Source organism: Petromyzon marinus, unplaced genomic scaffold (genome assembly GCF_048934315.1).
Source record: "Petromyzon marinus isolate PM22_M1 ecotype Great Lakes invasive population unplaced genomic scaffold, UKy_Petmar_22M1.pri1.0 PM_Scaffold_86, whole genome shotgun sequence".
NCBI classification, from domain to species: domain Eukaryota; kingdom Metazoa; phylum Chordata; class Hyperoartia; order Petromyzontiformes; family Petromyzontidae; genus Petromyzon; species Petromyzon marinus.
Genome location: NW_027423695.1, coordinates 274,849 through 302,830, shown reverse-complemented (window position 1 = coordinate 302,830; position 27,982 = coordinate 274,849). Strand labels below are relative to the sequence as shown.

The 27,982-nt window shown below is 57.2% G+C and overlaps 1 protein-coding gene across 5 annotated transcripts in view; it reads right to left on the bottom strand.

Annotated features, from left to right (window-relative positions):
• The window catches only part of LOC116949465 (peregrin), a 33,261-nt gene extending 8,461 nt beyond the window's left edge, over nucleotides 1-24,800 (bottom strand). The window contains exons 1-13 of one of the 5 annotated variants that reach the window (XM_076064877.1): nucleotides 24,666-24,800; nucleotides 19,804-21,748; nucleotides 19,331-19,553; nucleotides 17,964-18,540; nucleotides 16,662-16,856; nucleotides 15,578-15,734; nucleotides 14,409-14,543; nucleotides 11,351-11,479; nucleotides 9,999-10,145; nucleotides 4,370-4,517; nucleotides 2,439-2,771; nucleotides 1,890-2,102; nucleotides 958-1,237 (exon numbers count right to left, since the gene is read on the bottom strand). In XM_076064877.1, coding sequence (XP_075920992.1) covers nucleotides 958-1,237; nucleotides 1,890-2,102; nucleotides 2,439-2,771; nucleotides 4,370-4,517; nucleotides 9,999-10,145; nucleotides 11,351-11,479; nucleotides 14,409-14,543; nucleotides 15,578-15,734; nucleotides 16,662-16,856; nucleotides 17,964-18,540; nucleotides 19,331-19,553; nucleotides 19,804-20,850 — 3,584 coding nt within the window. In that variant the 5' untranslated portion in view covers nucleotides 20,851-21,748; nucleotides 24,666-24,800. Of the gene's footprint in view, nucleotides 1-957; nucleotides 1,238-1,889; nucleotides 2,103-2,438; nucleotides 2,772-4,369; nucleotides 4,518-9,998; nucleotides 10,146-11,350; nucleotides 11,480-14,408; nucleotides 14,544-15,577; nucleotides 15,735-16,661; nucleotides 16,857-17,963; nucleotides 18,541-19,330; nucleotides 19,554-19,803; nucleotides 21,758-24,656 lie in introns of all 5 variants that reach the window. The other 4 variants (XM_076064875.1, XM_076064878.1, XM_076064876.1 and 1 more) reach the window with 4 other exon arrangements.
• Between the last annotated feature and the right edge of the window lie 3,182 nt (nucleotides 24,801-27,982).

Here is a 27,982-nt window from a genome sequence, read left to right as displayed (position 1 = left end):
GCTAACATGCAGCAAGTTGGCACAGTAGGGAGTACAGCTGGTGTGCATCTACTGGTCATCTCAGTCAGCCTACCCATGGCACATGCTGGGTCAGTCCTGTGACTTCCTTCTGCCAGCAGCGAGCCTTCGACACTTCACGTGATAGCCTCAAAGTGCACCTAGCCTGGTACAGGTGCCGTGGTGACGTCACCGTCACTTAGTGGCGAATGGCGGTTGTATTGGTGTGCGTGTACATGTGTGTGTCCGGCGGTAGTATAGCGGTTAGCGCGCTGCGCTACGATACTGCCGACCCGGGTTCGATTCCCGCTCACGGCCAACACCAGTGACGATTATCTGAAACGGTCCTGGGCCTCCCCTAGGTCGACTCAGCCTCAAATGAGTACCTGGTGTGATGTGTAAACATCGCCACTGGGGAGACAAAGGCGGCCGGGCGTGGTGTTGGCCACCCACCCCCTCGTGTGCCGTGCCGGCACTTTCCCCTACAGTCTGTTAAGGCTATACGGGGGATCTTTGTGTGTGCGTGTATGTGTGTGCGCGCTTGCGCTCAAAGACCCACCCCCCCCCCCCCCCATAGCCTACACAGACTCGTGGGGCTTGTGCTGTTCACATGCAGACGTATAAAGGCCAATACGTGGGGTGTTGTGGCCAGATCCCAGGCTTGGCCGCCTTCGGGCAAATTCAAAATGTGGTGGGTTTACTCTCCAACACACCGGTGTGCTGAACTAGTAACGAATTGGCGCGTTTTGTGTACGTGACAAACCTTACTCATTGGCCGTGTCAGGTGGTGGCGGGTTTAACGACACATTTATATTTAGGCGATCTAACCCAAGAAAACACTGCATGATGGATAATACTGGTCGCGAAAGCCCTGCTGCTCTGTGTTAAACAGACTCACGAGTCCCTAATGGACCGAGGAAGGGAGATTCTTTTCGTCTCTGTCGCTCGCGACCAGCTGACCGGCGCTGCTGCTGCTGCTGGTGCTGCTGCTGCTGCTGCAGGGGGAAGGGCTTGCTCTTCTTGCTGAAGAGCACGAAGGTTCGGCGTCCCACGTCGGACGCGCGGCCTCCACTTCCTCCTCCTCCGCCGCCGGCGCCGCCGCCGCCGCCGCCGCAGCCGCCGCCTCCCGGCGACGCCGAGCCCCCCCCGAGGGACGCCGGCCCCAGCGGGGAGCCCCCCCCATCGTCGTCCCCTAGCAGCAGCCCCCGCGAGGCTCCGCCCACGCGCTCGCCCCCGTCGCCTGCGGGGGTGCGGGAGGTGGGGGGGAACGCAACGACGACGGCCGCCACCGCCGTTCACCGTTAAGTTACGACGACGTCACTGCGCCGCTTGTGCCAGGCTAGGTGCGCTTCCAGGGGACCCGGAGGCACACACGGGGGCACGTAGAGACACGCGCAGGCCGCGTGCTCGCACACGTACAGGGGCGTAACCATTCCTGAGTGCGCAAAGACACAGGCACATACAGATGCACAAACGCTGAACACACACACACATGTACCGGTGCACACAAGTGAACAAACATACAAAAAGACAAAGATCCCCCGTGTAGCCTTAACAGCACTGCGCACAGCCGCCTTTCTCCAGTGGCGATGTGTACACACCGCACCAGGTACTCATTTGAGGCTGAGTCGACCTAGGGGAGGCCCAGGACCAGGACCAGTTCAGATAATCATCACTGGTGTTGTCCGTGAGCAGGAATCAAACCCTGGTCGCGAAGTTAATAGTACACGTGTATACGCAAACGCATATACACATGTACACATTTTCGGGGACCATTCACCAACCAGTCGCACACACGCAAAACCAACACGTTAAAACACGCTAGAAGGAACACGAGCGCGCGCGGGCGCGTCCTCCCGGGAGTGACGGGGCTTGGTGCGGGAGCCACTCACCCACGGAGGCTGCAGCTGCCGCCGCCGCGGACCCGGCATCGCCGTCGGCGAGCCGCCTCTTGCCACCGTGGCGTCCGGCGCGACCCCGACCCCTCCCGCGACCCCCGCCCCCGGCGCGACCCCGTTCCCCCCCGTGACCCCGCTCCCCGCCGTGACCCCGCGGTCCCTGGCCCCGTGGCCCCGGCGCTGCTGCTCGACCCTTGCCCCCGCTGCCTGCACAAGACCAGCGCGAGTCAAGCGGCGTGGGGAGCGGCCTCCTCGCTCACAGCGGACTCACAGCAGATTCACGCACGGCAGACTCACGCACGGCAGACTCATGGCAGACTCACAGCAGACTCACGCACGGCAGACTCACGCACGGCAGACTCACGCACGGCAGACTCACGGCAGACTCACAGCAGACTCACAGCAGACTCACTCACAGCAGACTCGCAGCAGACTCACGCACGGCAGACTCACGGCACCGCAGACTCACGCACAGAGACACACGTGGGGCTGTGCACGCTGACAACACGGACGGTGCTCCGCACGCTGTGCCCACGCACCCACCTCTCTCCAGCCCCTCCGCACCGACGCCGCCGCCGCCCTCGTCTTCGGAGGACGAAGACGACGGCGAAGAGGTGGACGACGAGGAGGAGGACGAGGAGGAGGAAGAGGAGGAGGCCGAGCGGGCCGAGCCCCGGCGAGTCCCCCCCGAGAGGGTCGTGGGAGGAGGGGCACCCCCCCCGCACCGGGGAACCCGCGGCCCCTCCGCCCGTCCCGGGCGCCGCTTCAGCGCGGCGCCACCGGCGGCGCCGTGTCGCTCGCTCTGCGCCGGGCCCCCCCGGTGGAGGGAGCGGTCACCGCGGCCGGCCTTGCTTCCCCGCCTCGACGCCACGAGGTCTGTGCCGGGGTGGGGGGTGGAGGGTGGGGATGGGGGGGAGAAACGCTGGTGAGATGAACCACAACGTCACCTCGCCGATGAACCACAACGTAACCTTGGCGATGAACCACGTCACCTTGTCGATGAACCACAACGTAACCTTGGCGATGAACCACGTCACCTTGGCGATGAACCACAACGTCACCTCGCTAATGAACCATGTCACCTTGCCGATGAACCACGTCACCTAGCTAATGAATCACGTCACCTTGGCGATGAACCACAACGTCACCTCGCTAATGAATCACGTCACCTTGCCGATGAACCACGTCACCTTGGCGATGAACCACAACGTCACCTCGCTTATGAATCCCAACGTCACATTGCTGATGACATCACCTTGGCGATGAACCACGTCACCTTGCCGATGATCCACAACGTCACCTCGCTAATGAACCACGTCACCTTGGCAATGAACCACGTACGTCACCTCGCTGATGAACCACAGCATCACATTGCTGATGAACGACAATGTAACCTTGCCGATGAACCACAACGTCACCTCGCTAATGATCTCGTCGAGGAGCGTACAAAATCATCACACAAACCCCAGTGGTCATCCTCGCAGCAGCAGCAGCAGCAGCAGCAGCTTTTGGCCAGCCTGAAATCGCGCGGCGCTTTCAGATGCGCTTCTGTGGCCGTCTGGAACACATTCGATGTTAGGAAGCCACTGGGAGCTATGATGCGCTTTAAAATCATCATCTAGAATGATAAACTAAGATCTTTAAAACTGCTGGTTGTTGTTGTTGTGTTGAGTTTGTTGTCCTTCCCCCCCAGCTCCTCCGATTAGCACGGTTGGCTACGTACAGCGCGAAAGAAGTTCAACGTACACATGTACATGAGAGCAGTGACGCTCGCTTCACCGGCTCCGAGAAACTCGCAGTTTCCCCGTCCCATTGAGCTGTGTACGATGCGTGTGTGCGTGCAATGTGTGGGGAGCGGTAGCGTAGCGGTTAGCGTGCTGCGCTACGAACCTGGCTACTGGAGTTCCAGCTCAAGGCCACCAACACTGGAGTACCTGGTGCGGTGTGTAGTAAACATCGCCACTGGGGAGACAAATGCGTCCGGGCGTGGTGCTGGCCGCCGTTCCCCTCGTGTGGCGTGCCGGCCTTCATAGGTGCTACTCGCTAACAGCACTTGCCCCGACAGTATGCTAAGGCTGTACCGGAAATCTTTGTCTTCGTGTGTGTGTGTAAGTACAATTTCTGAGTAGGTGCGTGTGTTTCTGTGCATGTGTGTTTCTGTGCAAGTCTGTGCGTGCGTGTCTGCGTGTGTGCGTCTGTGCGTGTGTGTTTATGCATGTGCGTCTGTCTGTGCGTGTGTGTCTGTGCGTGTGTCTGTCTGTGCGTGTGTGTCTGTCTGTGCGTGTGCGTCTGTGCGCGTGCCTGTGCGTGTGCGTCTGTGTGTCAGTGCGCGTGTGTCTGTGCGTGTGTCTGTGTGTGTGTCAGTGCGCGTGTGTCTGTGCGTGTGTCTGTGTGTGTGCGTCTGTGCACGTACGTCTGTGCGTGTGTGTCTGTGCGTGTGTCTGTGCGTGTGTGTCTGTGCCCGCGTGCCCCACCGTGGGCGAGCGGAGCGGCTGGCGCCGTGGGGAGGTGCATGCCGCTCTCGTAGTTGAAGCCGATCCGCTCCGCTGCCGCTCGCGCTTGCCGCAGGATCACGGCGCCCTGGTCCCTGAGCCGCACGGCCGCGCGGTAAAAAATCGTGTCCTGGGCACACAAAAGACAAAGATCCCCCGTGTAGCCTTAACAGACTGTTGGGGCAAGTGCTATTAGCGAGCAGCACCTGTGAAGACCGGCACGGCACACGATGGGGTGGGTGGCCAGCACCACGCCCGGCCGCCTTTGTCTCCCCAGTGGCGATGTTGACACCACACCAGGTACTCATTTGAGGCTGAGTCATCCTATCGGGTCCCGGGTTGGTAGTGTGGTGCGCCGACCGCTACGTCAACACTCCCCACACACACACCCACACACACCCACACACACACCCACCCACACACACACACCCACACACACACCCACACCCCGCACCCACACACCCACACACCCACACACCCACACACCCCGCACCCACACCCACACAACAACAACAACCGGCATTCACCACTAAGTGGCGGTGACGTCACCACGACGCTTGTGCCAGGCTATGTGCACGTTGAGGCCACGTGAAGTGTCGAACGCTCGCTGGCAGGTCACGGGGCAGACCCAGGTGCCACGGGTCGACTGACTGAGATGACTACTGTGCCAACTTGCTGTGCTTTAGCCACCCGGCGCTCCGCTTGTTGTTGTGAGCGTCGCTCCTCCACCCTCCGTTGTTGTTGGAGCACGACTGCCTCCAACTGCCCAGTAGCGTCCTTCACGAGCCTCCTCCAAAGAGGCCGATCTTGACACCGCTGGTACCAATCAGGGGCGGAGCCAGGGGGGTGACAGTGTAGACAATTGTCACCCCCGAAAAAAAATAATCGAAAATCTGAAACATTCTGCGTGTAAGTGTACGACACTCGGTCTGGCGGACTCCGTGCAACTGCATTGTCAGAGTGTGTCGCCAACCGATGGCGCGGGGTATAGCCGATTTCTTAGCGCGTCGTCCTCGGCCTGCTCCCAAAGCGCAAGACGAGCCTGCCCTTCAGCGGAGGCGCGATCGTTCGCCTTCGCCGCCGCCGGATGAAGAACGGATTTCGCCACGGTCCGATGAGCAAGAGCGGCAGCTACGGCCTGTTCGCGCTCCGGATCGAGACCCCGCCACGAGGCCACTGATGGCGGCGATGGCGGAGTCGGATGCCCAAGTATTGCGCTACGCGTATCTGCAAGCGGGACGGTTCGTACCGCCTCCGGCTCCACAACCTGGCCTGACCGGGACGTTGAAATACCCGTCCAAGTTCGTTGGCGGCGCTGCCCGCCGCCCGACGGCGTCTTTCGTTTGTTCAGTTCGACTGGCTCGAGTACTCGTTCATCAGCGAGTCTGTTTACTGCTTCTATTGCTTCCCGCCGTCGTCAAGCGCAGATGACGCTGCATCGGCATTCATCTACTCCCCCGGCTTCTCAACCTGGAATAAGATCGGTGGCAAGAATTGCGGCCTACTCAAGCATCAGGGTGGGCACAAGTCGGCACACAACATCGCCGTGAAGAAGGCCAGGGACCTTCTCAACGCCCGGCAGCACGTCGTCACGGGCGACGCTGGGCTGGCCCGACAGAATGCCAAAACCATTGACGGCAACCGCAAGCGCCTGGACGCCTCCGTCGACGTCATGCGCGTCTGCGTGAACCGGGGCATTGCGATGCGGGGACACGACGAGTCGCCTGGCTCTCTTAACCGGGGCAATTTTATGGAGATTCTCAACATGTTACGCAAGCGCGACGCACTGCTGCTTGTGGCCATCACCTGGGAGAACGCGCCGCAGAATGCGACCGTGACCAGCCCCGACGTTCAGAAGGACCTGATCCATGCTCACGCTCAACTGGTGCGCCGGCGCCTCGACGCCGAGATTGGCGACGCGTACCATTGCATCGTGGCGGACGAGTCGCGTGACGTCAGCAAGAAGGAGCAGCTGGTCGTCGTCAACCGCTTTGTCGAGCTCAGTACGGGCATCCTGCGCGAGCGACTCGTCGACATTCAGCACGTGTCGGACGCGTGTGCGCCCACCCTCTGCGGCGCCATTGTCTACCCGCTCTCGAGTCGCAGGCGCCCTATTGAGACCTGCCGCGGCCAAGGATACGATGGCGCGTCGAGCACGAGCGGCGAGATCGCTGGCTTGCAGACCTTGATCGAGGCCATGAACGGCGTGGCCTACTGCACGCATTGCTGGGCGCATAAGCTGCAGCTCGCTCTCGTCGCTGCCTGCACAAAATGGCGTCGCCGACATTGCCGCGTTCTTTGACCTCGTCCAGGACATAACCCACGCTGCCAGTGGCTCGTGCAAGCGCAGCGACCAACCGCTCGCCGAGCACAAGAAGCTCGTGGACGACCTGGTCGACGAGCTGGCGGTCTCCACTGGCCGCGGTCAGAATCAGGAGACGGCGTTGTCGGCGGCGGGCAACACAAGGTGGTCGTCGTCTTTCTGGCGCTCGCTGCACCGCCTGATTGAGATGTTCAACGCGACTGCCGTCGTCATCCAGAACGTGGAAGAGGACGGCGCCAAGGCAGAGCAACGGGCCGAAGCTCATCGCCTTCTTCAACGACATGTTCTCGTTCAAGTTCGCGTTCTGCCTGCACCTGACGGAGCGCTTGCTTAAGATCACGAACGATTTGCACGTGGCGCTGCAGAAAGAGGACCAGGACGTTGTCAATGCGATGCGGCTTGTCGATTGCACCACTGAGTCGCTGAAGGAGCTGCGCGAGAACGGCTACGACGATCTGCTCAACGGGGTACCCGTCGTCGACATGAACGCGAACTACACCCGCCCTGGACGTCCTCGGCGCTGCACCTACGTCATCACCGACGACCACGTGTTTCACATAGACCTCTTTAACGCCTTGATCGACAAGATGCTGGTCGAGCTCGATCTGCGTTTCAGCGCGGAGTCGATGAAGATGTTGCGGCTGGCGGTCCATTTATCGCCCCGCAATCGATAAGAGTCGTTCAACGTCAGCAAGATCCTGGAGCTGGCCTGTGATTTTTACAAGCGCGATTTTCCCAATATCGACATGCTTCTCCTCGGGCAGCAGCTGCGACACTTCGAACAGGAAATCCGGCGAGATGAAGAGCTGAAGAATGTGAACACGCTGCCAATGCTGTCCATCAACCTGGCGACAAGCGGCCGCGGAGATTCCGGCTTTCACCTGGTCTACCGCCTGGTGCGCCTCGTGTTGACCCCACCGGTGGCCACCGCCACAGCCGAGCGCATCTTTAGCGCGATGAAGCACATCAAGACCCGAATGCATACCACAATGGGCGCCGAGTACTTACTGACGCGATGCTCCTGTTCGTCGAAAACGACGTCGCAAAAGGCGTCACCAACGACGAAATCATGGAGCAGTTCCAGTCGATGCGCCCGCGCCGCAATCGTATCGTCTGAACTCTAGTTCAACAGCCTGACTCTCTAATCATTCTTGAAATTAAAATTTGTTGAATGTCACCCCGGGCTGAAAATCCTGGCTCCGCCCCTGGTACCAATCATTGGCAAGTCCACTCAGCTCCACATCCTCCTGTACCACATCACTCCATGTCTTCTCTAGCCGGTGCCGCGCCCGTTTAGCCCACTCTATCAGGCCGAACAAAAGCTGTTTAGGCATGCGGTGGCTGGGCATGCGGGCTACATGACCCAGCCAACGCAGCCTTGTCCGCCAGAGAAGCTCACCGATGGGACTTTTGTGAACTCCTCACACCCACACACACCGCGCATCCACCCCCCGCACCCACACACACCCCGGCACTCAGTATTAACCCCGGCGCTCTCTGTGGCAGTGACACCTCTCTGTGACCTCTCTGTGGCAGTGACACCTCTCTGTGACCTCTCTGTGACAGTGACACCTCTCTGTGGCAGTGACACCTCTCTGTGACAGTGACACCTCTCTGTGACAGTGACGCCTCTCTGTGACAGTGACACCTCTCTGTGACAGTGACACCTCTCTGCGGCAGTGACGCCTCTCTGTGACAGTGACGCCTCTCTGTGACAGTGACACCTCTCTGTGACAGTGACACCTCTCTGTGACCTCTCTGTGACAGTGACGCCTCTCTGTGACAGTGACACCTCTCTGTGACAGTGACACCTCTCTGTGACAGTGACGCCTCTCTGTGACAGTGACGCCTCTCTGTGGCAGTGACACCACTCTGTGACAGTGACGCCTCTCTGTGACAGTGACACCTCTCTGTGGCAGTGACGTCTCTCTCTGTGACAGTGACACCTCTCTGTGACAGTGACACCTCTCTGTGACAGTGACACCTCTCTGTGGCAGTGACACCTCTCTGTGGCAGTGACACCTCTCTGTGACAGTGACACCTCTCTGTGACTTCTCTGTGACAGTGACACCTCTCTGTGACAGTGACACCTCTCTGTGACAGTGACACCTCTCTGTGACAGTGACGCCTCTCTGTGGCAGTGACACCTCTCTGTGACCTCTCTGTGACACCTCTCTGTGGCAGTGACACCTCTCTGTGACAGTGACGCCTCTCTGTGACAGTGACACCTCTCTGTGACAGTGACACCTCTCTGTGACAGTGACACCTCTCTGTGGCAGTGACACCTCTCTGTGGCAGTGACACCTCTCTGTGACAGTGACACCTCTCTGTGGCAGTGACACCTCTCTGTGGCAGTGACACCTCTCTGTGACTTCTCTGTGACAGTGACACCTCTCTGTGACAGTGACGCCTCTCTGTGACAGTGACACCTCTCTGTGACCTCTCTGTGGCAGTGACACCTCTCTGTGGCAGTGACACCTCTCTGTGACCTCTCTGTGACAGTGACACCTCTCTGTGACAGTGACACCTCTCTGTGACAGTGACGCCTCTCTGTGACAGTGACACCTCTCTGTGACAGTGACACCTCTCTGTGACAGTGACACCTCTCTGTGACAGTGACACCTCTCTGTGACCTCTCTGTGACAGTGACACCTCTCTGTGGCAGTGACACCTCTCTGTGACCTCTCTGTGACAGTGACACCTCTCTGTGACAGTGACACCTCTCTGTGACCTCTCTGTGACAGTGACACCTCTCTGTGGCAGTGACACCTCTCTGTGACCTCTCTGTGGCAGTGACACCTCTCTGTGACAGTGACACCTCTCTGTGACAGTGACACCTCTCTGTGGCAGTGACACCTCTCTGTGACAGTGACGCCTCTCTGTGACCTCTCTGTGACAGTGACACCTCTCTGTGACCTCTCTGTGACAGTGACACCTCTCTGTGGCAGTGACACCTCTCTGTGGCAGTGACACCTCTCTGTGACAGTGACACCTCTCTGTGGCAGTGACACCTCTCTGTGACAGTGACGCCTCTCTGTGACCTCTCTGTGACAGTGACACCTCTCTGTGACAGTGACGCCTCTGTGACAGTGACACCTCTCTGTGGCAGTGACACCTCTCTGTGGCAGTGACACCTCTCTGTGGCAGTGACACCTCTCTGTGGCAGTGACACCTCTCTGTGACCTCTCTGTGACAGTGACACCTCTCTGTGACAGTGACACCTCTCTGAGCTCTCTGCGGCAGTGACCCCTCTCCGGGTCGCCGCCGGCTCTTGGGGGCCGCACGCACCTTGGCGTTGTACTGCATGCAGTTGTTGACGATGAGTTGGAAGTCGCTGGCGAAGGTGTCCATGCTGCGGTACTCGTGCGAGTCCACGCGCTGCCGCATCGTGGAGAAGTCCATGGGGGTTTTGATGTGGTCCAGGTAGTCCGACACCTACGCAGGGCATAGACAAAGATCCCCACCCCCCCCGTGTAGCTTATTACAGACTGTAGGGGGCAAGTGCTGCTCGTGAGAATCCGTGAAGGCTGGCACAGCACACAAGGGGGGGGTAGCAAACACCACCCCCGGCCGCCTTTGTCTCACCAATGCTGATTCTCGTCACGCCACGCCGGGTACACCTAGGGACCTAGGGGAGGCCCAGGACTGTTTAAGATAACTGCCATGAGCGGTCGTCGGATTCGCAGCGCAGTGCGCCGATCACTACACTACCTGTTCTATCCACTGCTGGATGAAGGCCTCAAACGAGTCGTTGCCATCATGCGGGGAACAGTGCTGCTGACCGTACATCTCACTCCGGTACACGAACTGACATCGTCGCTCCATCTCCAAGGTGGTTGCTGTGCTAGGATGAGTTCTCCCCTGTCGGCCATCGTCCCGGATGGTACGTAAGTTGAACTTCATTCGCACCGTACGTAGCCAACCGCGCTAATCGGAGGTGTGGGGGAAGGACAACAGACTATGGGTCTCTGTTTGAGTCTACGGGTCTCTGTGCGAGTCTATGGGTCTCTGTATGAGTCTACGGGTCTCTGTGCGAGTCTATGGGTCTGTGTGGGTCTATGGGTCTCTGTATGAGTCTACGGGTCTCTGTGCGAGTCTATGGGTCTCTGTATGAGTCTACGGGTCTCTGTGCGAGTCTATGGGTCTCTGTATGAGTCTACGGGTCTCTGTATGAGTCTACGGGTCTCTGTGTGAGTCTACGGGTCTCTGTGTGTGTCTATGGGTCTCTGTATGAGTCTACGGGTCTCTGTGCGAGTCTATGGGTCTCTGGATGAGTCTACGGGTCTCTGTATGAGTCTACGGGTCTCTGTGTGAGTCTACGGGTCTCTGTGTGTGTCTATGTATGTACAGTATGTTGAACTTCTTCATAGGTGCGGGGCTAAATTGAGGGGGGGGGGGGGAAGGACAACAAACAAGCAGTTCTAAATAACTTAGTTCGTCAATCTAGATGGTGATTTAAAAGCGCATCACAGCTCCCAGTGGCTTCCGAATATCGGAAGACCGGCGTTCCAGACGGCCTCTGCGCAGCGTGCCGCACAGCGCATCAGAAAGCGCCGCGCAACGCCGTGCTCCTGCCCAAGTCGCAGTCGCTTCTCGTCGAGGCCATGCGACGACGGCGGCCCCCACCACTCCCCGCTCACCTCCTCGAGGCACACGGGCTCCGAGAAGATGCTGCCCGTGTCTCGCTCCTGCAGCAGCTCCAGGGTCCGGCGTAGGAAGATGACGAACGGGATTAGCCGCGCCTCCATCACGGCCTCCTGCGCTCGGATCTGCACCGCGCGAAACACGCGGATGGGCGTCACCGCATACGACCACGCGTCACCGCACGGGGACACACACACGGCCACTCGTCACCGCACAGACACACACACGACCACTGTCACCACACAGACACACACACGGCCACTCGTCACCGCACAGACACACACACGGCCACTGTCACCACACAGACACACACACGGCCACTGTCACCACACAGACACACACACGGCCACTGTCACCACACAGACACACACACGGCCACTGTCACCACACAGACACACACACGGCCACTGTCACCACACAGACACACACACGGCCACTCGTCACTGCACAGACACACACACGACCACTGTCACCACACAGACACACACACGGCCACTCGTCACCACACAGACACACACACGGCCACTCGTCACTGCACAGACACACACACGGCCACTCGTCACTGCACAGACACACACACGACCACTGTCACCACACAGACACACACACGGCCACTGTCACCACACAGACACACACACGGCCACTCGTCACTGCACAGACACACACACGGCCACTGTCACCACACGGGGACACACACACGACCACTGTCACCACACAGACACACACACGGCCACTGTCACCACACAGACACACACACGGCCACTGTCACCACACAGACACACACACGGCCACTCGTCACCACACAGACACACACACGACCACTCATCACCGCACAGACACACACACGACCACGCATCACCACATGTGGACACACACACGACCACTCGTCACCGCACAGACACACACACGGCCACTGTCACCACACAGACACACACACGGCCACTGTCACCACACAGACACACACACGGCCACTGTCACCACACAGACACACACACGGCCACTCGTCACTGCACAGACACACACACGGCCACTGTCACCACACGGGGACACACACACGACCACTGTCACCACACAGACACACACACGGCCACTGTCACCACACAGACACACACACGGCCACTGTCACCACACAGACACACACACGGCCACTCGTCACCACACAGACACACACACGACCACTCATCACCGCACAGACACACACACGACCACGCATCACCACATGTGGACACACACACGACCACTCGTCACCGCACAGACACACACACGGCCACTGTCACCACACAGACACACACACGGCCACTGTCACCACACAGACACACACACGGCCACTGTCACCACACAGACACACACACGGCCACTCGTCACTGCACAGACACACACACGGCCACTGTCACCACACGGGGACACACACACGACCACTGTCACCACACAGACACACACACGGCCACTGTCACCACACAGACACACACACGGCCACTGTCACCACACAGACACACACACGGCCACTCGTCACCACACAGACACACACACGACCACTCATCACCGCACAGACACACACACGACCACGCATCACCACATGTGGACACACACACGACCACTCGTCACCGCACAGACACACACACGGCCACTGTCACCACACAGACACACACACGGCCACTGTCACCACACAGACACACACACGGCCACTGTCACCACACAGACACACACACGGCCACTGTCACCACACAGACACACACACGGCCACTCGTCACTGCACAGACACACACACGACCACTGTCACCACACAGACACACACACGGCCACTGTCACCACAGACACACACACGGCCACTGTCACCACACAGACACACACACGACCACTCGTCACCACAGACACACACACGGCCACTCGTCATCGCACAGACACACACACGACCACTCGTCACCGCACAGACACACGACCACTCGTCACCACACAGACACACACACGACCACTCGTCACCACACAGACACACACACGACCACTCATCACCACACAGACACACACACGGCCACTCGTCACTGCACAGACACACACACGGCCACTGTCACCACACAGACACACACACGACCACTGTCACCACACAGACACACACACGACCACTGTCACCACAGACACACACACACGGCCACTCGTCATCGCACAGACACACACACGACCACTCGTCACCACACAGACACACACACGACCACTCGTCACCACACACACACACACACACGGCCACTCGTCACTGCACAGACACACACACGGCCACTGTCACCACACAGACACACACACGACCACTGTCACCACACAGACACACACACGGCCACTCGTCATCGCACAGACACACACATGACCACTGTCACCACACAGACACACACACGACCACTCGTCACCACAGACACACACACAACCACGCGTGACCGTACGGGTACACACACACGACCACTCGTCACCGTACGGACACACACACAACCACTCGTCACTGCACGGGGACACACATAGGTACACGCGTCACCGCACGCAACCACACGTCACCACATGGACACACATTATCACATCTTACGACAAATTACCCATTAATGATTACATATTATTACCCATGAACACATATCAACACAGCAGACACGGTTGAACATTAAAAAAACATTACTGCGTGCTACCACACACAAAGACAAAGATCTCCTGTGTAGTCTTAACCGACTTGTTGGGGCAAGTGCTGCCACAGCACAAGAGGAGGGTGGGTAGCCAACACCACGTCCGGCCGCCTTTGTCTCCGTGCTAGCAATGTTTACACATTGAATCTTGTACTCATGTGAGGCCCAGTCGATCTAGGGGAGGCCCAGGACTAGTTCACAGAATCATCGTAGTTTGCCATGAGCGGGAATACAACTCAAGGTCGTCAGACCCATTACCGTACACACCCCGGAGCACGGGGATTGGCGGCCGAGTGTGCGGCGTCTACACAAGGGTCACGCGCAACTCGACGCGTCGCCGTGCCGACGTGCGCTCGCGTCGCCAAAGCGCTCGCGTCGCCGTGCCGACGGTCACCACCTGCTCGCGCTTGAGCTTCTCGCGCTTGCGGATGAGCTCGACGAGCAGGCGCGCCCGCTCCAGGTCGTGGCGCAGACGCTGCCACGACTTGAGCTGCTCCTTCAGTGCGTGGCTCTTCTCTCCCAGGTGCTCGCGCTGGGGTCACGCCGGGCCGGGGGGCGACGGGGGGAGAGGAGAGGGGGCGTGAGAAGGCCGAGCCGCTCCGTGAGGTGTGATTTGGTGAGATGCGGCCGGAGGTTTGTTTTGTCATTTTTCCTCGGGCGCTATCCCAATTGCGGTATCGGTGTCGCGTCGTCGCGAGAGACGCGGAAGCCATTGGACACGCAGGAACATGCGTCACCACACGGGGACTCTCCATACTTGGAGCTGGCCTCATCAATGACGATATTAACATGTAGGTTTCTTTCCTCTGTGTCAGAAAAGGGCCCACAGAGCTACCACTGAGACCCCTTCGGGCGACACTTTTGGTTCGCACAGTAAGAGGGTGCCGCCTTACAAATTGCAGATAGCACGTTCGTCACGTAATAGTCAAACCTATATTTAATTCTCAAAGCCAGAATTTTTGCCAAATAAGTGCAGAAAATATTATTCTACGTGATGCTTTTGTGCGCAGTCGCTGGTGACCAGGCCGAAAACAGCAACTCACCGCACTTGAGAACCCGGTGGGTTTAATCGCAACCCGGCTTTGAACCCAGGACCTTAGCGGTGCCCGCACAGCACCATGACTTCTGAGCCAACCCAGCAGCCCTCGCAGGCACAAGGCATTGACTCATTCATTCATCAGTATCCTAATACGTAAAATTGAGCTGTGCGACACGTGATAATTTGACAATTTCTACAAACTACGTGTAACTTATATTTACGTTCTAAAAAAAAAAAAACTCCAATCCTAATCGGGGCGAACATGGGGTTGATACCAAGCAGATATTTTTTTCTTTGTCAGACTTGACGGACTCTACGGCAATCTACTGCTCTACCGCGCAGAGAAATAAAACCAAAACATGGGGGGATGGCAGGCTCAGACCAAACTAAAATAAAATAAAAACTACGGCAAAAAAAGTTACAATTTCCAAAACGGACGACCGCGGATTGCGAAAGTTCGCCAAAACGTCTGGGTTACAGGCTCTAACGAATGTTCACTGTGAATCTTGAAGGGCAGCCTCCGTTACCTGCTCCATGGATCGCTGCGACTGCAGGTGGGACTGCAGCCTCCGCAGAAGGGGCACGCCATTGCGGGACTGCCGCTTGAGCGTCCAGTAGCTGTGCATGCGCTGCATGAACTGGCTCTTGCGCTGCATGGACACGCGGCTAATGATCTTGCTCAGCCTGCGAGCCAGCGAGGTGGGGGGAGGGCGGTAAACAAAGGCACGGCAACGCACGGCATCAGGGCACCAGCAAAACTGCCCCGCTGATAGGAGGGGTTTCGAAGCGCCACGCGTCAGAGCTCCGGGTTCGAACTCACACCTCCATTTCTCCAGAGTCCAACCCATACTAGAAGTTGGGATAATCAATTACCATCTTAAGACGTAGGATTTTGTTTTTGCATCCCAATTAATGAGGTATCATTTACTCTACCGATTACCGGCTCATTACTCAATGAATACAATAACTCTAAAAAATGTGTATATATGTTACTCTTTGGTTCATTCGGTAAAGTCACATGGGTAGAAAAATAATAAATCACGACGTTTCGATCGCAACACAAGCAATAATCGTCATCAGGTGGGACAACCACAGCAAGAAAAACTGTTTTATTGGGATCCCTGCAGTCAAGAAACCTTCAAATCAAAATTGTAGATATGTTGTTCTACCGTGAGTACCCATGTGTGTGTCACTGGCCGGGAGGTGATGGCGAGGGCTTGGGGGCGTAAATTGGCGGCGTCACGCTGGGAACGCTCCCCTTGCCGGGGGGGTTTCTCACCTTTGAAAAGCGGGATTTTTGGGGGCATCCACCATTGTTTTTAAATCGGGCCTCAGAATGAGAATGTTTATTTTATCCGAGTAAAACCACCCCCTGAGCTGTTCAGCTCCTTTTTCAACGACTCGGCCAGCCCTGAACTATCGCGCGATAAGGATCGGTCGATGAGAGAGCGGACTTCATCGATTGATCCATATGTACAGGGCCTAACCCACGCCTCCAGCCTCCAGGGCTTATCGCCGGCCCCCAAAATCCCACCCCCCCGCGCGCCTCTCCCGCCCGTCCCCCCCCCATCATCGCACATCTGTCCGAGACGGCCGTGTAACATCGCGCACCTGTGGGGAGGAATGCACGGCACGGACACGATGGGCACAGCGGCGCGCCGCTCCGCCAGGATCTTCCGCGCCTTCTTCATCTTCTGCTTCGACTTGGCCTTGGCTTTCTTGGCCGACCAGCCCGGGGTGCAGCCTCCGGCCGCGCCGCCCTCCCCGTCCTCACCGTCGCTCTCGCTGCCTGTCAGCAGCAGGGGCCTGCGAGACGTGGGGAATGAACGGCGATCCGGAGGATTTCCGTGAAGCGTGGCGGGAATGTGACGAGTGTGTGACGGGAGCGGGACGGGAGCCTGGCGGGATCGTTACGGGAGTGTTACGGGAGTGTTATGGGAGCGTGACGGGAGTGTGTTGGGAGTGTGACGGGATCGTGACGGGAGCGTGACGGGATCATTACGGGAGTGTGACGGGAGCGTGACGGGAGTGTGACGGAAGCGTGATGGGAGTGTGACGGGAGCGTGACGGGAGCGTGACGGGAGTGTTACGGGAGCGTGACGGGAGCGTGACGGGAGCGTGACGGGAGCGTTACAGGAGTGTGACGGGAGCGTGACGGGAGCGTGACGGGAGCGTGACGGGAGCGTGACGGGAGCGCCCACCGTTGAACGCGTCCCCACCGGGTCGCCCTGGCATGAGTCGTGCTGAACCATGATACCATGTCACACCCCGCACCATGTCACACCGCGCCATGCCACACCAAGATACACCACACCACGCCACACCGCACCATGCCACACCGCACCATGTTACATAACACCAAGTCACACCACGCCACACCATACCACGTCACACCGCACCACGCCAACACCGCACCACGCTAACACTGCACCACGCTAACACCGCACCGCGCAACACGCCACATCGCACCAGGCCAAACCCGTACCACACCGAATCATGTCACATTCACCACACACCACGCCGGACCGCACAACGCCGCAACGCCGCGCCACACCAAGCCACACCGCACGATCCCACACCACGTAATGCCACATCCCTCCATCGCGGGCTGAGCTCTGCAACTGGTAGCCTATGGAGCTCGTCTAGGCAGAGAATGAGCCGCTGAGTGATACGGCTCAGATACGTACAAGGAGGGCCTCAACTGCCTCACCTGTACACAAAAACCACACCGGTGAGAGCCTCGGCTATGCCTCACCTGTACATGAAAACCATTGCAGGTGAGGAGGGTCACCCTATGCCTCACCTGTACATGAAAACCACACAGGTGAGAGCCTCGGCTATGCCTCACCTGCACACGAAGGACACGCAGGCGAGCGAGACGGAGACACGCACAAGGACGAGGGGGACACGTACCGCCGCACACTGCCGGGCGGCGTGTGAATGTCGCAGTAGGCCGTCTTGCGGACGCTGAAGGACGTCCCGTTGGCGCCCGTCTCGCGCACGGGCTCCATCTTCATGTAGAGGCCCGCCTGCTGGGCGCACGTCACGTGGAAGGCCGTGTAGCAGTTGGCCTTGTGGCACTGGATGCAGGCGCCCGAGCCGCGCTGCTTGCACACGTAGCAGGTGAGCTTCCAGCGCGCCGGCGGGATGTGCTCGATGCTGTCGATGGGCTCCAGGAAGACGGTGTTGGCGAAGCACACCTCGGGGATCCACAGGGCGCACACCACGTGCGCCCAGCGCCCGTCGTCCGTCTGCTTGAAGGCGCCGCCCTTGTTGGGGCACAGCGCGCAGTCCACGGCCCGCGAGGGCGACTGCAGGCAGCGGCGGCACAGCCACTGGCCCTCGGGGATGTAGGGCACCCCGTAGCACTCCTGGTGCACCGCCAGGTTGCACATGTCGCAGAAGAGGATCACGTTGCTGTTCTGGCACTCGCCGTCGTTGCAGATGCAGCAGAGGGCGTCCTCGTCCGGCGGGGGCAGCGGCACCGATGCTGCGCCGGGCGCGGCGGCGGCGGGGACGGTGGCACGCACACAAGGTGAGAGAAACAGGTGAGAGATGCGTACGGGTGAGAGACAGGTGTGAAACAAAGGCTACAGACGCATAGAATTGAGAAAGGCACCGATCATGCATCCGTAATCCATTTTACGCTGGGTTTCAATCGCACAGTTTTGGACAATCCTTATGATCAATTTGGCTTGGCTTTCACTTTCGTAAAACAGAGCTAATCTATAAGCATAATGAAAATTAGATTAAATCATTAAGAATTGACACAATCTTGGCTCTTTCTAGCTGATGGCCACCACAATACTGTGTGCAGCAACTAGGAATGCAGCTTGCATTTAGATGCTCGACACACAATCAATGCATGTTGGGTGGGTTTGGGTGGGTTGGGGTGGGTTTAGGTGGGTTTGGGGTGGGTGCATTTGGGTGGGTTTGGGTGGGTTTTGGTGGGTTTGGGTGGGTGCATTTGGGTGGGGTGGGTGGGTTGGGTGGGTTTGGGTGGGTTGGTTTGGGTGGGTTTGGGTGGGTTGGGTGGGTTTGGGTGGGTTGAGGTGGGTTTGGGTGGGTTTAGGTGGGTTGGGTGGGTTTGGGTGGGTTGGGTGGGTTTGGGTGGGTTGGGTGGGTTTGGGTGGGTTGGGTGGGTTTGGGTGGGTTGGGTGGGTTGGGGTGGGTTGGGGTGGGTTGGGGTGGGTTTTGGGTGGGTTGGGTGGGTTTGGTGGGTGCATTTGGGTGGGTTGGGCAGGTTTCGGTGGGTTTTGGCTCAAACGATGGGCCCTCACCCCCAGAGGGGTCGGTAGAGTTGGCCCCTCCGCCGGCCCCCGCCGTGTCGCCTTGGATGCCGCCCAGGGGCTTGGCGCGGCTCTCGAAGCACGACTCCTTCTCCAGGCGGTCCATGAGCAGCTCGAAGGACTCCTGGGTGACGGGTGGCAGGCCCTCGCCGTGCCGCCGCTCGTTCATCATCTCCAGCCACGCGTAGTCCTCCTCGTCCATGTGGTACTCCACCTGAAGGGGGGGAAGCCCCACGGGGGTAACGAGTCACCTGGCCCCCTACCGCTCATCCGCCCCCTCCCCCACGCCCCCCACCATGTTCGCCACGGAGGGGGGGGAGTCATTGGCAGGTGAGAGAAACGTTCAAAACGAGCGCGAGGTGTCGTGCGAACGGGCGAGCTTACGCTGAACGAATCGACGCGAAACGCCATGCCGCGTGTACGCGCACACGCGCACGCAGGCACGCAGGCACGCAGGCACGCACCTCCTCGTCGAGCTCTTCGCTGGACTTCTCGATGTATCTGTAGTAGGCGCTGGGGCGCGCGGGGGCCACCGGCGCGTCGTACTCGATCACGCGGAACATCGCCTCCGGGATCTTGCACGCGGCCGGGCCCCCCGCCGGCGCGCACGCCACACCGGAGGGGGCCGCTCCCCCAGAGCCGGACCCCGAGCCGGACCCCGGCCCCGCGGGAGCCCCGGGAGCGGCCTGGCCGGGGGTGGCCACCGCTCCCTGGTGGGCCGACGTCCACGCGCCTCCTCCGCCGGCGCCCGGACCCCCGTCGCCCCCTCCTCCTCCGTCCCTCCTGCGTTCCTTGTGCTTGTGCCGACCGCTCTTGGGTTGCTGCTGATGCTGCTGCGCCGTTCCGTCGGCGTTCTCTTTGTTGCCGGCGCCAGTCTCCGCGGCTCCCCCATCCTTGTGTCTCGTGCGCTCGTGTTTCACCTCCCTTTGCGCGCCTCCTCCTCCTCCGCCTCCTGCTCCTTCGGTGGCCTCCTCCTCCTCCTTGATGCCGGCGACGCCGTTCTTGCTGTCGCCGTTCTCCTGGCCGCCGGTGCCGTTGTTCTGGTTGCGCTGTCGCCGCTCGTCCCCTCCGGCGGCCGCCACCGCCGCCTCCTTCTCCTCCGGCTGCGGCGCCGTCTCATCCTCGTCCTCGTCCACGATCTCGATGGAGTCGAAGATGCTGATGCGGATGACCCGGCCGTCCAGGTCGACCTCCACCAGGCGCTGCGCCTGCGCGTAGGTGAGGGCGTCGCGCCCCGGAGAGCGAGCGGCGCCGCCGCCGCCGCCGCCCGTGGCCCCCGGGGACGGAGCCCTGGAGGTCCCTCCGCCGCCGCGGCCCTTGCGGCCCCGGGGCTTGCGCGCCGGCGTGGGCGCCCCCGCGCCGTCCCCATGCTCGTAGTGGAAGAGGTGGTACTCGATGCCGCTGTAGGACTTGTAGATCTTGCGGCACGAGGACACGGGGCATTCGTAGGGGGGCTTGGTGGCGCGGAGGTTGCAGCAGTAGGTGCGCACGTCGAAGTCCAACCCCACCATCGCACTGTCTGTGTGTGTCTGTGTGTGTCTGTGTGTGTGTCTGTGTGTGTGTCTGTGTGTGTCTGTCTGTGTCTGTAACGGTTAGCGCGCAACGCTATGAACTCACGGGCACGAGTTCGATTCCCGCTCACGGCCAACACCGGTGACGATTATTGAACCGGTCCTGGGCCTCCCCGAGGTCAACTCAGCCTCAAATGAGTACCCGGTGCGATGTGTAAACATCACCACTGGGGAGACAAAGGCCGCCGGGCGTGGTGTTGGATACCCACCCCCTCGTGTGCCGTGCCGGCCTTCATAGGTGCTCGCTAACAGCACTTGCCCCAAGTCTGTTCAGGCTATATGGGGGATCTTGGTCTTTTTATATGTATTTGTGTGTGAGCACAGCCACACCACACCTTTCGTGGGTCTGTGAAAGTATCTGTGTGAGGTGCAGGCCACAGCACCTCCTGCCTGGCCCCACCACGTCAGTTCTACTAAGAAGACCTACGCGTTCGTATGCAAAATGGGTTGTCGCGGTGGTTAACGCATTTGCGCTACAAACACAGTGGCCCAAGTTCAATCCCCAGCCACGTCTCACGACTCCCTCCTGGGGCCTCACCTAGATCGACTCGGCCTCAAATGGGCTCCTGGTGCGGTATGAAAATTCAGCACCAAAGAGACGAAGGCAGCCGGGCGTGGTGGGTGTAGACACAACCACTGCCTCTTTGTGCGGCGCGGTGGCCTTTATACTTGCTCGCAAAGAGCCTCCGCCAGGGAAAGCCAAGCTGTCGCAGGCGACAGGTTGCACTGTTTTCATCAAGCTTGTGCCGTATTACTCTGCCGGCTGGAGTTGCACGTGCTGTAACATCCAGTCTGCAATGCCAAGTCGCTCGTCCTCCGTGCTGACGACTTGCCGCTGCTGTAGAGGCTTGTTCGTGTTAAACAAAAAAAATATCAGTCAATACCGGTGCGGTTCTTGGGCTCACCGCTATATATTATGACATTGTAAGCTATCTTTACGCGCTGTGTGTGCTGTGTGTTACCTTGAGAGCTATCCGTACGCACTGTGTGTGCTGTGTGTTAACTTGTGAGCTATCTTTACGCGCTGTGTGTGCTGTGTGTTAACTTGTGAGCTATCCTTACGCGCTGTATGTGATGTGTGTTACCTTGTGAGCTATCTTTACATGCTGTGTGTGTGTTGAACTTGAGTTATCATTACGTGCTGTGTGTTACCTTGTGAGTTATCTTGACGCGCTGTGTGCGCTGTGTTACCTTGTGAGCTATCCTTACATGCTGTGTGTGCTGTGTGTTACCTTGTATGCTATCTTTACGCGCTGTGAGTGCTGTGTGTTAACTTGTGAGCTATCTTTACGTGCTGTGTGCTGTGTGTTACCTTGTATGCTATCTTTACGCGCTGTGTGTGCTGTGTGTTAACTTGTGAGCTATCTTTACGTGCTGTGTGTGCTGTGTGTTACCTTGTGAGCTATCTTTACGCGCTGTGTGTGCTGTGTGTTACCTTGTGAGCTATCTTTACGTGCTGTGTGTGCTGTGTGTTACCTTGTGAGCTATCTTTACGTGCTGTGTGTGCTGTGTGTTACCTTGTGAGCTATCTTTACGCGCTGTGTGTGCTGTGTGTTACCTTGTGAGCTATCCTTACGCGCTGTGTGTGCTGCGTGTTACCTTGTGAGAAATCTTTACGCGCTGTGTGTTACCTTGTGAGCTATCCTTACATGCTGTGTGCTCTGTGAACTTGTGAGCTATCTTTACGCGCTGTGTGTGCTGTGTGTTACCTTGTGAGCTATCCTTACGCGCTGTGTGTGCTCTGTTAACTTGTGAGCTATCCTTACGCGCTGTGTGTGTTGTGTGTTAACTTGTGAGCTATCCTTACACGCTGTGTGTGCTCTGTTAACTTATGAGCTATCCTTACGCGCTGTGTGTGCTGTGTGTTACCTTGTGAGCTATCCTTACGCGCTGTGTGTCCTGTGTGTTACCTTGTGAGCTATCCTTACGCGCTGTGTGTGCTCTGTTAACTTGTGAGCTATCTTTACACGCTATGTGTGCTGTTACCTTGTGAGCTATCTTTACGCGCTGTGTACTGTGAGTTACCTTGTGAGCTATCTTTACATGCTGTGTGTGCTGTGTGCTACCTTGTGAGCTATCCTTACGCGCTGTGTGTGCTGTTTGTTACCTTGTGAGCTATCCTTACGCGCTGTGTGTTACCTTGTGCGCTATCTTTACGCGCTGTGTGTGCTGTGTGCTACCTGTGAGCTATCTTTACACGCTGTGTGTGCTGTGTGTTACCTTGTGAGCTATCCTTACGCGCTGTGTGTGCTGTGTGTTACCTTGTGAGATATCTTTGCGCGCTGTGTGTGCTGTGTGTTAACTTGTGAGCTATCTTTACACGCTGTGTGTGCCGTGTGTTACCTTGTGAGCTATCCTTACATGCTGTGTGTGCTGTGTTACTTTGTGAGCTATCTTTACACGCTGTGTGTGCTGTGTGTTTACCTTGTGAGCTATCCTTACACGCTGTGTGTGCTGTCTGCTACCTTGTGAGCTATCATTACACGCTGTGTGTGCTGTGTGTTACCTTGTGAGCTATCCTTACACGCTGTGTGTGCTGTGTGTTACCTTGTGAGCTATCCTTACATGCTGTGTGTGCTGTGTTACTTTGTGAGCTATCTTTACACGCTGTGTGTGCTGTGTGTTTACCTTGTGAGCTATCCTTACACGCTGTGTGTGCTGTGTGCTACCTTGTGAGCTATCATTACACGCTGTGTGTGCTGTGTGTTAACTTGTGAGCTATCTTTACACGCTGTGTGTGCCGTGTGTTACTTTGTGAGCTATCCTTACACGCTGTGTGTGCTGTGCAACTTTGTGAGCTATCTTTACACGCTGTGTGTGCTGTGTGTTTACCTTGTGAGCTATCCTTACACGGTATATACTGTGTGTTACCTTGTAAGCTATCCTTACGCACTGTGTGTGCTGTGTGTTTACCTTGTGAGCTATCCTTACACGCTGTGTGTGCTGTATGCTACCTTGTGAGCTATCATTACACGCTGTGTGTGCTGTGTGTTACCTTGTGAGCTATCCTTACACGCTGTGTGTGCTGTGTGTTAACTTGTGAGCTATCTTTACACGCTGTGTGTTACTTTTTGAGCTATCCTTACACGCTGTGTGTGCTGTGCAACTTTGTGAGCTATCTTTACACGCTGTGTGTGCTGTGTGTTTACCTTGTGAGCTATCCTTACACGCTGTGTGTGCTGTGTGCTACCTTGTGAGCTATCATTACACACTGTGTGTGCTGTGTGTTACCTTGTGAGCTATCCTTACACGCTGTGTGTGCTGTGTGTTAACTTGTGAGCTATCTTTATGCGCTGTGTGTGCTGTGTGTTGCCTTGTGAGCTATCTTTAACCGCTGTGTGCGCTGTGTGTTACCTTGTGAGCTATCTTTACACGCTGTGTGTGCCGTGTGTTACCTCGTGAGCTATCCTTACGCGCTGTGTGTGCTGTGTGTTAACTTGTGAGCTATCCTTACGCGCTGTGTGTGCTGTGTGTTAACTTGTGAGCTATCCTTACGCGCTGTGTGTGCTGTGTGTTACCTTGTGAGCTATCCTTACACGCTGTGTGTGCTGTGTGTTACCTTGTGAGCTATCCTTACACGCTGTGTGTGCTGTGTGTTACATTGTGAGCTATCCTTACGCGCTGTGTGTGCTGTGTGTTACCTTGTGAGCTATCCTTACACGCTGTGTGTGCTGTGTGTTACCTTGTGAGCTATCCTTACGCGCTGTGTGTGCTGTGTGTGTGTCGTGTCACCGTGTAGTAATTACGTTACTCGCCAGGGTCTTGGGGTGCGCTGTTCACCGAGGGCTGAGTCGAGGAGGCTGCTGCTGCTGCTGTTGTTGTTGTGATTATTCCCTTGAAGGAGTCCGCGTGACGACTGCGAGCGAGTTCGGCGTCACGGTCGGACGCCGTTCACTATCGACGCAGTCCAGGCGAGGCGACGTCGAGAAGACCGGGCGATGCAGGGGGGTGTGGGGGGGTTCTTCTCCGGGGTTCTGTCTCATTTGTCTCTCTCTCTTGTCTCTGTGTCTCTATCCGTGTCTCCCTCTACCTACCTTTGTGTATTTCTCTGTCTCTATGGCTCGATGTCGTCTCGATGCGTCTCTTTGTAACTCTGCCTCGTTCGTCTACGTTAGTTGCTGTATGCCCCGACGTCCCCGTGTCTGTCTCTACGTCTCTGTGTCCACGTCTCTGTGTCCTCGTGTCTCCCTCTCTGTCTTTAGATCTGCCTCGATGTCTCCCCGTCTGTTTCTCTCTGTGCTCGGTGTCTCTCTGTGTATGTCTGCTTAACCTATCTGTACACTGTCTAAATAAAGTGTCTTAGGTGTATACAACGCCTCTTCACGTCGCTGTGTCTCTCTTTAAATGTCCATCTCCCTCTGTGTATGCTTTGCACCGCCTCTGTGTGCCACTATATGTCTATATATAAACACTGTCTTTGTATTACTGTGTCTATGCATCTCTATTCAATAACCACGTATATCGCTCTATCTCTACGCGTCTCTAAATGCTCTTTGTGTATTGTTATTAAACACGTGTCGCTACTATCTCTCTGCGTACCGACACTCTACGCATCTCTATGGATATCTCAACGCACCTCTGAATGTTCTCTACGTATCGCTCTACGTATCTGTAAACTGCAGTATGTATCGCTACGTGTCTACGTTGTCTCCCTGTCTCTCTACGTTGTCTCCGTGTCTCTCTCCGTGTCTCTCTACGTGGTCTCTGTCTCCGTGTCTCTCTACGTGTCTCTCTACGGGTGTCTGTCTCCGTGTCTCTCTACGTGGTGTCTCTCTACGTGGTGTCTCTCTACGTGTCTCTCTGTCTCCCTGTCTCTACGTTGTCTCCGTGTCTCTCTACGTGGTGTCTCTCTACGTGGTGTCTCTCTGTCTCCGTGTCTCTCTCCGTCTCTCTCTGTCTGCGTGTCTCTCTACGTGGTGTCTCTGTCTCCGTGTCTCTCTACGTGGTGTCTCTACGTGGTCTGTCTCTCTACTTGTCTCTCTACGTGTCTCTCTGTCTCCGTGTCTCTCTACGTGGTGTCTCTGTCTCCGTGTCTCTCAACGTGGTGTCCCTCTGTCTCTCTCCGTGTCTCTCTACGTGGTATCTCTGTATCCGTGTCTCTCTACGTGGTGTCTCTGTCTCCGTGTCTCTCTACGTGGTCTCTTTGTCTCCGTGTCTCTCTACGTGGTGACTCTGTCTCCGTGTCTCTCTGTCTCCGTGTCTCTCTACGTGGTGTCTCTGTCTCCGTGTCTCTCTACGTGGTCTCTCTGTCTCCGTGTCTCTCTACGTGGTGTCCCTGTCTCCGTGTCTCTCTACGTCTGTCTCTCTACGTGGTGTCTCTCTACGTGGTGTCTCTCTACGTGGTGTCTCTCTGTCTCCGTGTCTCTCTGTCTCCGTGTCTCTCTACGTGGTCTCTGTCTCCGTGTCTCTCTACGTGGTGTCTCTCTGTCTCTCTCCGTGTCTCTCTACGTGGTCTCTCTGTCTCCGTCTCTCTAAGTGGTGTCTCTGTCTCCGTGTCTCTGTCTCCGTGTCTCTCTACTTGGTGTCTCTGTCTCCGTGTCTCTCTGTCTCCGTGTCTCTCTACGTGGTCTCTCTGTCTCCGTGTCTCTCTACGTGGTGACTCTGTCTCCGTGTCTCTCTGTCTCTGTGTCTCTCTGTCTCCGTGTCTCTCTACGTGGTGTCTCTGTCTCCGTGTCTCTCTGTCTCCGTGTCTCTCTACGTGTCTCTCTACGTGGTGTCTCTCTTTCTCCGTGTCTCTCTATGTGGTCTCTCTGTCTCCGTGTCTCTCTACGTGGTCTCTCTGTCTCCGTGTCTCTCTACGTGGTGTCTCTGCGTCTCTGTCTCTCTCTACGTGGTGTCTCCGTGTCTCTCTACGTGGTCTCTCTGTCTCCGTGTCTCTACGGTGTCTCTCTGTCTTCGTGTCTCTCTACGTGGTCTCTCTGCGTCTCTCTCTGTCTCTGCCTCCGGTCGCTGCGCGCCATGGCGCCTCCTGCCCAATCACGTCCGGGTCACGGGGGCGCGCGCGACGTCACCGGCACGTGACCGGATGAAGCGGCCAGCTGGGGGGAGGGCACGTGACTCTCCCTCGGCGACCACGTGATCCCCCCCTTCCCCCGGGGCCATTTAAACTCTGGAGCACGTGGATGTCGAGATTATAGGCAAGCGCCAGGGGCTGATGCGAGTCTTTACAATCGACTCGACATGCTCCTCAATAACACTGTGGCCTTGAAAGGAAATATAAATGTAATAGGCAACGTTTCGGGTGATGACCCGTCTTTAGAGCATATAGGTAAGGAGAGATGGGAGTGGGTAAGATTTGGAGACTGTACTATATACTGCGGGCCTGATAAGAATTAAACATTTTATATTACAGCGAGTGCAAATGTAGAAACATTGATTCTTGCACATGTGATGCAATGCATTTAAATATAATGCCCAGCCCTGTCAATCCACTACTGGACGAATGCCGTTGTCAGTCATTGGGCGTTGCTTGGCCATCCATACTTTACCAAGCTGGTCAGTGAATGTTGGAAGGTAGGGGCAGGACTGGTTGAGATACTCGCCACCAATGTTAGCCATGGGTGGGAATCGAGTTCAGCGCATCGCAGCGCAGTGCGTGAACCACGACATGAACGCCCCCCAAACCTTAACACAAAGATCCCCGTGTTGGACTTCCAGGCTGTTGGGGCAAATTCCGTGAGCAAGGACCTCCGAAGGACAGTACGACGCACGAGGGCATGGTGTGTCCAGGACAGTGCACTAACCACTTCGCCACCGCTCACCTCAATGCATCATGTACCGTGAGATAACAAATCTACATTAACCAAGGCTAGTTGCGTGGCCATTTAAATATCTCAATCGGCAAATAATTATTAATTAATCAGATATCATCTTGAAAGAGGTGAGAGTATGCGCTGCACTTTCTACTCCACCGTAAGTGACTGGCCGATCAGCTGTGGTGTGCCGAATGGACAGAAGCGGAAGAGGTTTAAGAAAAGTGCCCAAATTATCTTTGTTTAACCCATCGAGGTCATCAATGCCCGGGGAAGCGTGAACTCGCAGGCTCGCACAGCGAACGACACGCGGCGTGAAA